Below are 13,976 nucleotides of genomic sequence, written 5' to 3'. Positions count from 1 at the left end.
TTTAATATCTGAAGCAATGATGGATTCCATGACTTTGCTGATAATTGGGTGAAGGCTGATTGGTCTGTAGTTGCTGGGATCTGTTTTTGCACCTTTTTTGTGCAAAGCGGTGATGTTGGCTGATTTCCAAGCAGATGGCAGATGACCTTGAGCAAAAGAGAGGGTGAAGAGAACAGAAAGAGGGAGTGAAAGAGCAGAAGAACATGATTTTAGGACCCGTGGGCTGATGCCGTCAGGACCAGTTGCAGAATCAGAGTCGAGGGTTGACAGAAACTTTTCCACCTTGTCAGGAGGAAAGGACACAGAGTCCAGGAGCAGCTGGGTACGACTGGGTACGGTGGGTACAGAGAGGGATGGGTTTGGGACACAAGATTTAGAGGCAAACACAGAGTTGAGGCATTCAGCTTTTTCACGTGCGGAGTCAGCCGTTAAGCCGTTTGAGGTGAGGGAGGGGATGGAGGGGGAACAAACACCAGAAACAGATTTGACCAGACGCCACCAGGATTTGGAAGAGGGAGACAGATAAGAGAGTTCGGTCTTGAGAATGGTGAGATATTGTTTCCTGGCTCTCCTGAGGGTGGACACACACTTGTTTCGGGCTTTGTGAAAGGAAATGAGATTTCCTTCCGTTGGATTTGCTTTCCAGGAGACGAAAGCAAGTTGTTTCAGGGCAACAGCCTCACCACAAGATTCCGTGTACCATGGACGGGAGGAAGGGTATGACAACTGAAGACGAGATGGGATAAATCTGTGCATGAGAGAGAGCAATTTACTTTGAAAGAATTCCCAGGATGAGTTGATGTCAGAGGCGGTAGAGATGGGAGACCAGTCCAGATGATTGATGGCTGCTTGAAGACCGTGCCAGTTGGCCTGAGTGAAATGCCAGACTCGTCGACGCTGAGGAAGCTCTCTGAGAATGGTCAGAGAGATGTCCACTTTGACAAGCACATGATCAGATGAGCCGATTGGAGCAGAAGAAGAGCAGCAGACATTTTCAGGGAAGTTTGTCATAACCAAATCCAGAAGTGAAGATGCTCCGTTGACTGAGATCCGGGTCGGGAAATTGACAGATTGTGTCAGTCCCAGTGAGTCGCAGAAGTCCTTTGCTGAAGAGCCATGGCTGGTGAGAGAGGTACCCACACCCAGCCAACTGGCATGGTGACAATTGAAATCACCACATATGAGGAAGAGAGAGTTGGGATGGGTAGATAGAAGTTGGTCCATATTATCAGACAGTGAGATGTAGATGGAGTCATCGCTGTTTGGTGGACGGTACAACACACATATGAACAAAAGGTGGGAGCGAAGGGGAAGCCGTAGCCAAAGGTATTCCTGGGGGTGAGGTGGAGAGAGGGCAGTGGAGGGCGAGTGAGGAAGAGAGTTTTTTATAAAGATAGCAACCCCACCTCCAGGACGAGGCTCAGGTCTATCATACCGGAGGAGGGAGTAACCTGGGAGAGATACCAAGGCATCGGAGACATCATGAAGGAGGAAGGTTTCTGTTAAGCAGATCACATCTGGTTTGTCAGAAGCAACCTGTATGGAGAGGTCAGTCAAGTTTGAGTGAAGGCCCCGGATGTTTGAGGTCCATACCGTTAATGAAGAGGAAGGGGGAGCATCGGGTCCAGAACAGGGGGGGGGGAGGGGTAGGGTAAGATGTGGAAGAGGAGGAAGAGGTAGGGAGAGCTGTTGAAGGTGTGTCAGAGATTTCAGAATAGCTTGGAGAAAGGGAAGAATGGGGCGGACAAAAGGTTTGATGGAGATTGGGTGAGGCACAGTGAGGTGTTATTTGAGGAGGGGAAGAGCGAGGCAGAAGGTTTGGGGAGATGAAGGTGAAAGTTGGAAGGGGGAAGAAGCAGGGAGGATGCTTTGAGGAGGAGGGGTGAGAGGGGAGTCTCGGAGGGGAGGAGCGAGGGAGAGTCTCGGAGGGGAGGGGTGTGGGGGGAGTTTAGGAGGGAGGGGAGGGAAGGGGCAAGGGGGGAGATTTGAAAGGGATGGGTGATGGGGAGGATTTGGAGGGGAGGGGTGAGATTGGATTTTGAAAAGTGTACTATTCATGGGAAACGAACATTTTTTGCAAAATGAGTTTGAGACCTTCGAGTCAAAAATACGTTTGAGGACACTGGAGGAGGGGTGGAGTTCTGGATAGTTTAGGGAATGTAGAAAGGAGGAACTGTAAGAGATGGTATTATATATATTTTTTGGAATGAATAGATTTGGTGAGCAAGACGAAAGCATCCTTTTGTAGGAAAAGAAGAAAAGGGTGTTATAATATATGAGAGAAAATAGTTGTTCAGGGGAGAGATTATACATTTCTAACCACGTGATTGCGTGATCATGAACGAAGAACGAACGAACAAATAAGAACAACAAATAAACGAATAAGACCTGGGAAGGAAATATTTTTTGGGGTTATTTTTTTTTTTTTTTTTGTGAGTACAGATATTAAACAAGGAGGTATGGGGTGAACGACTGGGACGAAACAGTGAACGAAAATAATTTCAGCACATTCGACGAATCGCTGAGAGAAAAACACAACCACAAGGTCGGAGACGGTACGGTAGTCTAAGCCTACGAGTACTAGGCCGCAGAATACTCGATACCATTAACCGACGAGTGTGTATACATGTACGAAAAAATTAGCACCGAAAATTTTCCAAAAGATACGCTATAGGTACACACACCGAAAGATCGATACAGTCTCGACAAAAACACGATTGTGAAAGATCACTTAGCTTCGAGAGCGTGAGCGCATGGAGCAGCTTCGAAAAGACGTGACCTCGCCGTGATCTTGCGAGATCGTCCAATTAACTAATTAACTCAAAATGTAAGACATGTTTTAAAATTGAAAGGCCCTCACATATCGTGAGTTGCTTCATCTCAGATGATGTTTCGTGTTGTTTCATTGAAACCTCTTAATCATAATTCAATGTAAGTGAACCTCTTCGTTAAATTTTAACCGCTTAATTTCATCCATACCCTCTTGCTATGACGAACGGGAAAGAAAGGGGGAGAGGATAGCAGAGAGTTGGGATGGGGGTGTAGGGCTGGCAGAGGAGGAACAGTCCAGTTTAGACCCTTTTGATGCTTTCTACCCTTCAAATCCCTCAAGGCCCTTCAAATACCCTACAGACTCTTTCAGACCTGATAGGCCCTTTAAAGACCCCAACTACTATTGGAATGTACACGATGGACCTTTAAAACCCATATAACCATTCGACTAGTGGACCCTTGAAAACTACTAATAGCACTTTAACACTTTAGTTTAGACCCTCAAGACCCATTAGACTGCTTGCACCCCTTGACCCTTTCAACCTTTTAAACCACTTAAACCTTTGAGTTGTTAGGGTTAGACTTAACCCTTCAGACATGTCCATCAATTAGACTGTAATTACTTTTGGAACGGACTCTTGAGATTTTTTAGATCCATGAGACCCCATGGACCAATAGACCCTTACGACCCCTCAGATCCCATTCGACCGCTTACACCTATATATGCTTTAAACCCCTTTAAATCCTTACATGCAATAGACCACTTTAGACCCTTTAAACTCCAACTTATATTGGGACATACCCTTTTCGACATTTAGACCCCTCACACAGCATAAATATTTCGACCCCTTAAGGCTCTTTCGGCTTTTAGACCTTTAACAAAAAATATTTTTATGCATAGTCGAGGCTCGTGGAAGAGCTAGCTGGTATTAGGACACTGAACGGATCAGGACACAATAGGATAACAGGAAAGGTGGTGAAGATTTGAAATTTGTTCAGGATACCGGCAATAACTCACACAGCCTTCACAAAGGACACCATAGGATCTTGAATATCACCTCTGAGCTATCCCCAACAAGCACGTAGCATGGAGACAGCCGGTTAATCTTCCAGGTGCGACCCAGATATCTCCCTCATCCAGGATGGTGTGTCCCTGCCTTCACAAAGTCAGGCCCATGACAGAGTTAGAGAGAGTTAGAGAGAGTTAGAGTGAGAGTGAGAGTGAGAGTGAGAGAGAGAGAGAGAGAGAGAGGGAGAGAGAGAGAGAGAGAGAGAGAAGAGGGAGAAGAGGGAGGGGGAGAGAGAGAGACAGAGAGAAGAGGGAGGGGGAGAGAGAGAGACAGAGAGAAGAGGGAGGGGGAGAGAGAGAGACAGAGAGAAGAGGGAGGGGGAGAGAGATAGAGATAGAGATAGAGATAGAGATAGAGAGATAGAGATAGAGACTCCGCAAGAAACTAAACTTTAACTTCTCACTGCATCTGGGTCCAAATTCCCCTTTGTATTTCCTTGAAATGTTCCTTCAGCATTCATTTTACATAAATGACGTGCAGGACAAGGACATCAGGAGACGGGGACATTTGAACGAATGCATTGAGATCATCACACAATGCACATATCCATTCATTCGATTTGAATCTGGGCTCTCAGCATGCTAAACAGACAAAGCAATGTTTGTGTGAGTGTGAGTTGCAGATCAAAATTCAACCGTGATGAAGCTACCTCTGAGGGCCTTTCACTTACTCACCGCAGGCAGGTTGGTGGTCTTTCTGTCTTCTACCGACTCCTCTCCGGCCTTGCTCCTCCAGCTTTCTCTGGGCTCTGTCCCCCAAATATTCCGAAAGGTCGCACAAGATAAGCCTGCAACCCTCTCATGGTTAAACTGCCAAAATCAAGACTCTCTGCTCACCTTCACTCTTTCATTCCTCTTTTCTCCCACCTCTGGAACAAACTCCCACACTCCCTTCAATCCCACTCCTCCCTCCAGGTCTTTAAAACAGCTGTTCACCACCATCTCTTATCTTCCCCCATCCAAAACCTTGATCTTTTCCACCCCCGCTAATTTCACCCCAAATCCTCTTTTTTGAAATACCAACTTATTTTCCTGGAAGTCCTTGGTGTCCTTGTGTTGATACTTCACCCACCCCCCCCCCCCCTTCCCACGCCGCCTCCCCCCAAGCCCTCTCCCTCCCACACATTCCCGATGTCCCTCACAAATGTTGTGTTTATGTGCTTTCCCTTCTCTCCCCATCTTGTCTATCGCTCCCCTTTTTATATACTTTGGTTCTTTGTCTGTTTGATTTGTTTGTGTGATAAATGTTAGCTCTTTCACGAGCCTCGATTATGTATGAATGAATGAATGAATGATCGTTTTAAGGCCATTTTCCCCGCTACAGCGGGGGTTAGCCTTGCGGGCCCCATGACAATCATGGTTCCCTGTTTGAGGCAATGTTTTATGGCCGGATGCCCTTCCTGGCGCCAACCCTTGGTCACGCTCTTACGATGCGCAGGGATACGGTACCTATTCTAAACCGGGGTACACACCGGGATCATTCATCCCAGCAAGCTGGTACTCATTTGCCGACCTCGGAAGGATGACAGGCTGAGTCAACCCCCCTCGTGTTAATTCAGCGATCGACCGGGATTCGAACCCAGGATCCTAGGATCCCAAGCCGGCACCCTAACCGCTAAGCCAACACCGGGCCTCGATTATGTATACAAAAGTGGAAGAAAATGTTCTCACTGGAGCACTGGTTGAAACTTCGATTTCGACCTTGGAAGGATCTGTCATTCTTTGAAATGTTGCGTTGCAGGTATCTCTGATGCACAATGTGGACTGTGGAAACTAGAAAAGAAGAAGGAAAGGAACAAAAAGTTTTCATTCGAAAGGTATCCTCAAAAAATAAAAACAAACACCGGCTTCCGGGAATCATTAGCTTTCCAAATCTTAAACGAGTTGTGGCCACATTCTCATCACTTTGTTGCGGGATCTAAAAATCTGTATTACTCGGCCTTTGTTTGAAAAGTGGAGTGCAAGTGAAGTAAAATTGTGAAGCAAAATGGAGTTGCTAGCTTTAAAGTCATCCGATGGACTAACCTTCGGCAATTCGTCCACGGAGATGTATGGAGCATCAGACAGGAGAGGGAGCCCGCTTAGCGCTTGAGCATTTCGAATGACATGGTATATTACCTGCGAGGGCAGCACAATAAAGTTATATGTACAATATGCTCATGACAAACATTATGGCCCAGTGGCCCACGAGTGCTAAGGTAAGTTACTGATTGCTCGGTTTGATAAATCAAAGTATTGTAACGGATTTGAGAATTGTGGTTGTTTTGTTGTGTAAATATCACCCTCCGTAGTGTAAAGAAAGATCAAAGGTCGTCCTTAGTTAAGCCATCGCACACACGTAGCCAATCCTAAGTTCCCCTCTAGTTATGTCCTCAATGAATGTCAGTATAAGGTTCTGTGATCCACTAGTTCATTACGTTGCATCAATTAAATAAGACAGGTCCCTCCGACGCCCCATGGCATCTTCAAAGTGCCAGGTTTGCCAGGTTTGCTGCAATTGCCTCCATTGACCACGAGGTAAAGCATCTTCAAAGTGCCAGGTTTGCCAGGTCTGCTGCAATTGCCTCCATTGACCACGAGGTAACCTCGGAGAAGAAAGGCGTGTCTCCACCTCGTCATAGAGGGGAGGAGTGAGCCAGCCCTTGCCGACCAACCAAGGATGAGGGGTTTGGCTTTGAGAGAGCGCGGAGAGAACCGTCGAGGAGGTTCGCGAAGGTTTGAGGGCATGGCATATATAACCCGCGGTGGGACGCCCCCGAGGGAGATGAGTCCTGCACAGGGGGAGACGAGAGAACAAAACCGGTTGGAGAGCACGCGACGCAGCGGTACGCAGGAGCAGCTTGAACCAGCGGAGCTCAAACAGCAGCAACCGCTTGAACCGGCGGAGCTCGTACCACGGCGGCTCGCACGACCGCAGCTTGGGCGTTGACGGCGGCCCGGCCGTGACCCAGTTCCCGTGGACCCTCCTCTCCCTCCAGCTATCCACCTCCGGCATTCGTTCCTGCCATCATCCCCCGTGTAAGTGTGCTCGTAGTCTGTCTTTTGTCTTGTCCCTGGGTTTATAAGTAAGACTGTTTAATATAAGCTAATATTGCACTGTGTCTCCTTGCTCCTTTCTGTTCAGTTATTAACGCACAGGTTGTAAACCTGGTGCGTTATAGCGTTTGCCTGGGAATTTCGGGCGCTCAAAAGTGAAGCTAGTTTCTGTCACCCATTTCTGTCGCTCATTTCTGTCGCTCATTTCTGTCGCTCAGATGTGTAAACATGACGTCATCAAATCTATATTTATAGGATAGGTTATAGGAGATATATATGTTATAGGATAGGAATATAGGACCCAAATGACCCAGAGGACCCAAATGACCCAGAGGACCCAAATGACCCAGAGGACCCAAATGACCCAAATGACCCAGAGGACCCAAATGACCCAGAGGACCCAAATGACCCAGAGGACCCAAATGACCCAGAGGACCCAAATGACCCAGAGGACCCAAATGACCCAGAGGACCCAAATGACCCAGAGGACCCAAATGACCCAAATGACCCAGAGGACCCAAATGACCCAGAGGACCCAAATGACCCAGAGGACCCAAATGACCCAAATGACCCAGAGGACCCAAATGACCCAGAGGACCCAAATGACCCAAATGACCCAGAGGACCCAAATGACCCAGAGGACCCAAATGACCCAAATGACCCAGAGGACCCAAATGACCCAGAGGACCCAAATGACCCAGAGGACCCAAATGACCCAGAGGACCCAAATGACCCAGAGGACCCAAATGACCCAGAGGACCCAAATGACCCAGAGGACCCAAATGACCCAGAGGACCCAAATGACCCAGAGGACCCAAATGACCCAGAGGACCCAAATGACCCAGAGGACCCAAATGACCCAGAGGACCCAAATGACCCAGAGGACCCAAATGACCCAGAGGACCCAAATGACCCAGAGGACCCAAATGACCCAGAGGACCCAAATGACCCAGAGGACCCAAATGACCCAGAGGACCCAAATGACCCAGAGGACCCAAATGACCCAGAGGACCCAAATGACCCAGAGGACCCAAATGACCCAGAGGACCCAAATGACCCAGAGGACCCAAATGACCCAGAGGACCCAAATGACCCAGAGGACCCAAATGACCCAGAGGACCCAAATGACCCAGAGGACCCAAATGACCCAGAGGACCCAAATGACCCAAATGACCCAGAGGACCCAGAGGACCCAGAGGACCCAAATTACCCAGAGGACCCAAATGACCCAGAGGACCCAAATGACCCAAATGACCCAAATGACCCAGAGGACCCAAATGACCCAGAGGACCCAGAGGACCCAAATTACCCAGAGGACCCAAATGACCCAGAGGACCCAAATGACCCAAATGACCCAGAGGACCCAAATGACCCAGAGGACCCAAATGACCCAGAGGACCCAAATGACCCAAATGACCCAAATGACCCAGAGGACCCAAATGACCCAGAGGACCCAAATGACCCAGAGGACCCAAATGACCCAGAGGACCCAAATGACCCAGAGGACCCAAATGACCCAGAGGACCCAAATGACCCAAATGACCCAGAGGACCCAAATGACCCAGAGGACCCAAATGACCCAGAGGACCCAAATGACCCAGAGGACCCAAATGACCCAGAGGACCCAAATGACCCAGAGGACCCAGAGGACCCAAATGACCCAGAGGACCCAAATGACCCAGAGGACCCAAATGACCCAGAGGACCCAGAGGACCCAGAGGACCCAAATGACCCAGAGGACCCAGAGGACCCAAATGACCCAGAGGACCCAGAGGACCCAGAGGACCCAAATGACCCAGAGGACCCAAATGACCCAGAGGACCCAAATGACCCAGAGGACCCAAATGACCCAGAGGACCCAAATGACCCAGAGGACCCAAATGACCCAGAGGACCCAAATGACCCAGAGGACCCAAATGACCCAGAGGACCCAAATGACCCAGAGGACCCAAATGACCCAGAGGACCCAAATGACCCAGAGGACCCAAATGACCCAGAGGACCCAAATGACCCAGAGGACCCAAATGACCCAGAGGACCCAAATGACCCAGAGGACCCAAATGACCCAAATGACCCAGAGGACCCAAATGACCCAGAGGACCCAGAGGACCCAAATGACCCAGAGGACCCAGAGGACCCAAATGACCCAGAGGACCCAGAGGACCCAAAGGACCCAGAGGACCCAGAGGACCCAAATGACCCAAATGACCCAGAGGACCCAAATGACCCAGAGGACCCAAATGACCCAGAGGACCCAAATGACCCAGAGGACCCAACTGACCCAAATGACCCAGAGGACCCAAATGACCCAGAGGACCCAAATGACCCAGAGGACCCAAATGACCCAGAGGACCCAAATGACCCAGAGGACCCAAATGACCCAGAGGACCCAAATGACCCAGAGGACCCAAATGACCCAGAGGACCCAAATGACCCAGAGGACCCAAATTCTATGTATGTTTCTATGATGATGTATGTTTTGGTGAAAGTACATAATGTGAATACTAGTAGCAATTTTACAAAAACCATGGCATAATTTCAAATCTTGACCCGAGATGATAATTATGCTACATCATAATTTCCATGTGCCAACCTGGGCGGAATCCAAGTGGATTCACTTGTTGTTCCAGAAACACAAAAATTAATGCATTAGCCTAACTGGTGTACTTTCAAAATACATAACGAGACAAAACGAAAACAAATCATCACTGGTCACTTCGTGTTGTGTCTTGTGTCACCTCGAGACAAAACTAGTTTGGAAAAGAAATACAAATGCACCAAGATATACAAAAACAAACAACCTTCACAAGGAATCAAACAAGTTAAAGGAATCACACCTTCATGAACCAATGATGGAAGCTTACCTCCATGAGGATTCCCTGTTCTGATAGTGGGAGAACTGGAGAATCCTGAAAGAGAAACAACAATAGAAAGGTCATAAAAGGTAGGCAAATTTATAGGTACTCAAGTCATTGAACACCAACACCAAGATTTAATACAACAACAACAACAACAACAACATGCATTTTAAGGCCATTTTCCCTGCTAGAGCGGGGGTGAGCCTTGCGGTCCCCATGACAATCTTCTCCATTTTGCCCTATTTTCTGCATCTCTCCTTGTTAACCCCCTTGCCAGCATTTCTCCTTCCACCATCTCAAGCCAAGTCGTTCTCGGTCTTCCCCGTCCTCTACTTCCTTCTACATTCATTTCCATCACTCTTCTCAACCAGTCACTTTCATCCTTCCTCAACACGTGACCAAACCATCTCAACCTGTTCCTCTTCACAGCATCAATCACAGGCTCTATTCCCATCATCTTTCGCAATTCATCATTTGTCTTCCTCTCTCTCAACGATACTCCGCACATCCACCGAACCATTCGCATTTCCACCCTTTCCAGCCTTCGTTGCTGCTCTACATCCATCACCCGTCTCGCTCCCATAAATCACAACACTTCTCACACATGCAGCATACACCTTTCCCTTCAGCTTCAACGAAACTCCCCTCCTCATCAGCACGCCACTCAGTTCCCGAAACTTCTTCCATGCACATCTCACTCAAGCAACCATTGCCGAGTCTGATCCACCTTCTCCATTCAGCATGTCTCCGAGATAACAAAATGTTTTCACACCTTCCAGCTTCACGCCGTCTCCAAGATCCAACTCAACATTTCCTCCATCTGCAGCTCCCTCTGTGCACACCTTACATTTGAATGTAGCTGCCACACTGGTTAATGACCCTCTCAGACCACTACATTTTTGATGAACCCACTCAGCACACATTGTACATTGAATGGAGTTCACTCCGACACCCTTCCTGCAAACAGCACATGGCCACTTCCCAGTTCTTTCCACCTCACCACATGCTTTACCACTTGCCATCACCTTCGTCTTTCCTATATTCACCTTCAGACCTTTTGTCTCCATACATTCCTTCAACTTGTTCATCTTTTCCGTCAGTCCATCCATACTTTCCGCAATCAACACCAGATCATCTGCATACAACAACTCCCACGGGAAACCCTCCTTTACGTTCTGAGCCAACACCTCCATCACAGCTACAAATAGTAGTGGACTTAGTACCGACCCCTGATGCACTCCCACCTCCACCTCAAACTCACCACTGTTCCCGTCCTTCGTCCTTACAGCTGTGCACGCTCTTTTGAACATTGCCATCACCACTCTGATCAACCATTCCTCCACTTCTAACTTCCTCAATGCCCATGTCAATACTTCACGTGGAACCCTATCGAATGCTTTCCCCAGATCAACAAACCCAAGAAACAACTCCTTCCTCTTCTCCATATACTTCTCCTGCAACTGCCTCACAATAAAGAGCATGTCTGTCATTCCTCTTCCTGGCATAAATCCAAACTGCATTTCGTCGATCTTCACCTTCTTCCTTATCCTCCTCTCCAACACCCTTTCCAATACCTTCATTCCATGCTCCAATAACTTTATCGCTCGGTATGAGTCACACTCCAGAGAGTCACCTTTCCTCTTGTATAGAGGGACGAGGGTACTCAGTTCCCAATCCACTGGAATGCGGCCTTCTTTCACCACCAGATTACAGATCTCGGTCATTCTCTTCACACCCCAACTTCCTACTGCCTTCAACATATCTCCCACAACTCCCGTCGGCCCTCCCGCTTTTCTACTCTTCATTGCTTTTATCGCTTCCTCAACTTCCTTCCCAGTTATCTTCTCTGCCGGTCCTAAAACTGGGTTACTCTCTACGTTGCCATCCCATTCATTCTCTGTATTCAACAGCATTTCCATATATCTTTTCCATCTTCCTTTAATTCCATCTGGGTCCACAACGATTTGTCCCACTTCATCCTTCAAGCAACTGTTATGGATTCGTCACTTCCGTTGTTGTAGTTCTCATCCACTGTAAACATTTTTGGTTGCATGTGCTATTATTGTTATCGCTTAAGTGAAATAGAGATTACTGTTTTCAGAAGGTTAAAAAAGTTAATGTTTTAAAAGAAACCGGAACCGGATGACGACGAAGAGGAAGAAGAGGAAGAAGAGGAAGGAGGAAAAGGAGGCGGAGCGAGTGAGTGAGTCGGACAAGAAAGCCGAGCTGCTTTGAGGTCTGGAGGAAACGCTGGCGAACGGGGGTCACGAGTGAACTTTAGGTTTCCTGGGAAAGGGATTCCTGCGACAGAGTTGTTATCGCTGTGACAGATAAACCTGTGTGACAGGTTTTCCGGTTGATCCCGAAGAGAATCATTGGAGTGCCGTTACGTCGAGTACGGGCCCGTTGGCCATCTTGCCTCGCGCCCGATTTCGCATCGCTCCAGGTTTTTCACCTAGCTTCAACCATTTTCACCGCATCCAGATGTTAACCTGGTGTGTGTGTGTAACGAGGATTTTGAGTGGAAATCTGTGGTTCGCCGATTGGGAGCCGTTGAACGTCCATACCCGGAGGTGTGATTTCCCAGTCGCCTCTTGAGGGTACCTTTGCCCATCTTTGGCAGTGTGACTGTCAACCCAACGGGACTCTAGTCTCGATACGACATTGTTCTGACGATCACTGGAGCATGGATCGACCTGGGCTTGATGCCGGGATAGAGACATTGGGAATGTTCTTTTCGCTCATGTGGAGCACAGTGAGTTACTTTGTATGAAACTGATGGTACCATCATAGGAATGATATATTGGTTGTACAATTGATTACTATTGTTTTTGTGCTGTTATTCTTGTGTGACCTTAATACAATACTTGTTTGTTGGTAACAATTTGGTGTGGTTTCACCATCGATCTTTGACATACTGACAAACAACTAGTCATAACACATCTTTCTGCCGTGACTCCTCTCGGGGCTCGGAGGTACACCATGACCGGAGTTTGGGGAGGAGCACGTAACAGAAATTGGGGGCCTCGTCCGGGATAGAATTCCCTAACATTCCCAAAATTCCCAAATTTGGAATTTTTCTAACATTCCCCCCCAAAAAATTTTTTTAATTCAAATTTTTTGTGTGAAGGTTAACAGGTGCTAACTGATAGTCACCATGGTGTTTGATGCAGAAAAGTTTGCGGCGTCCCCTAATGAGGCACAGTTCCAGGCGTTAAAAAGATCGGAACTCATGATACTGGCCAAATATTTTAACTTGGAGGTCCGAGTTAATATGAAGAAAGCAGAGATGCAGACATTGGTGGTAGAGTCTCTAGTGGGACAAGGAACATGGAAAGAGGTTGCCTTGGATTGGTTACCCGAGGAAAAAGGAAATGTGGAGCTCCGGAAATTGGAGATGCAACTGCAGAGCCAGGAAAGGTTAAAAGAGTTGGAATGGAAAGCCGAGTAAAGAAGAGCAGAGGAAAGAGCAGAGGAAAGGAAAGCAGAAAAGGAAAGAGCAGAACAGGAACGAGAACTCGAGGAAAGAAGAGCAGAGGAAAGAGCAGAGGAAAGGAGAAAAGGAACTCGAGGAAAGAAGAGCAGAACAGGAACGAGAACTCGAGGACAGAAGAGCAGAGGAAAGGAGAGCTGAAGAAGAAAGAAGAGCAGAGGAAAGAGCAGAGGAAAGGAGAGCCGAAAGGGAGTTAAAGGAACGGGACATGGAGTATCAGAAGGAACTTAAACTCAAGCAGCTGGAATTACTGGGAGAACGGAGAGAAGTAGTATCCATGCTGGCTAGTTCGCCAACTAGTCAGAACTCTTGGGATGATGGTAGGCATGTGAGGCTGGTTCCACCCTTCAATGAAAAGGAGGTAGCCAAGTTTTTTTCACACTTTGAGAAAGTGGCTCAAATGCTAAAATGGCCTGTGGGGTCCTGGACTATGTTAGTGCAAAGTGTTCTGGTGGGTAAAGCTCAAGATATCTATTCGGCTTTACCGATTGACCAATGTGCAGATTATGAGATAGTGAAGAAAGCCATTCTCAAAGCCGATGTTATGGTCCCTGAAGCTTACTGGCAAAAATTCAGGAATGCCAGGAAGAGGGAGAGTAAGACCCAAGTGGAGTTTGCCAGAATGAAGGAAACCATGTTTGATAGGTGGTGTGACTCGAAGGAGATTGGGAAAGACTTCAACCTGTTATGACAATTGATATTGGTGGAGGAATTCAAACAGTGTGTCCACGTGGACATTAAAGTACAT

The 13,976-nt window shown here is 47.7% G+C and overlaps 1 protein-coding gene across 1 annotated transcript in view; it reads right to left on the bottom strand.

Moving 5' to 3' along the window:
• LOC137436125 (protein mono-ADP-ribosyltransferase PARP8-like) overlaps positions 1-13,976 on the bottom strand; it is a gene marked incomplete at its 5' end in the record, with an annotated part of 97,253 nt that overhangs the window by 45,206 nt on the left and 38,071 nt on the right. Inside the window, 3 exons of the mRNA XM_078769077.1 lie at positions 5,513-5,614; positions 5,867-5,959; positions 9,742-9,786. Of these exons, the coding sequence (XP_078625203.1) occupies positions 5,513-5,614; positions 5,867-5,959; positions 9,742-9,786 (240 nt within the window). The remainder of the gene's footprint in view (positions 1-5,512; positions 5,615-5,866; positions 5,960-9,741; positions 9,787-13,976) is intronic.

The sequence above is a fragment of the Myxine glutinosa genome, unplaced genomic scaffold (assembly GCF_964187855.1).
Source record: "Myxine glutinosa unplaced genomic scaffold, kmMyxGlut1.1 SCAFFOLD_1075, whole genome shotgun sequence".
Lineage (NCBI taxonomy): Eukaryota > Metazoa > Chordata > Myxini > Myxiniformes > Myxinidae > Myxine > Myxine glutinosa.
This window is presented reverse-complemented; position numbering and strand designations above follow the sequence as displayed.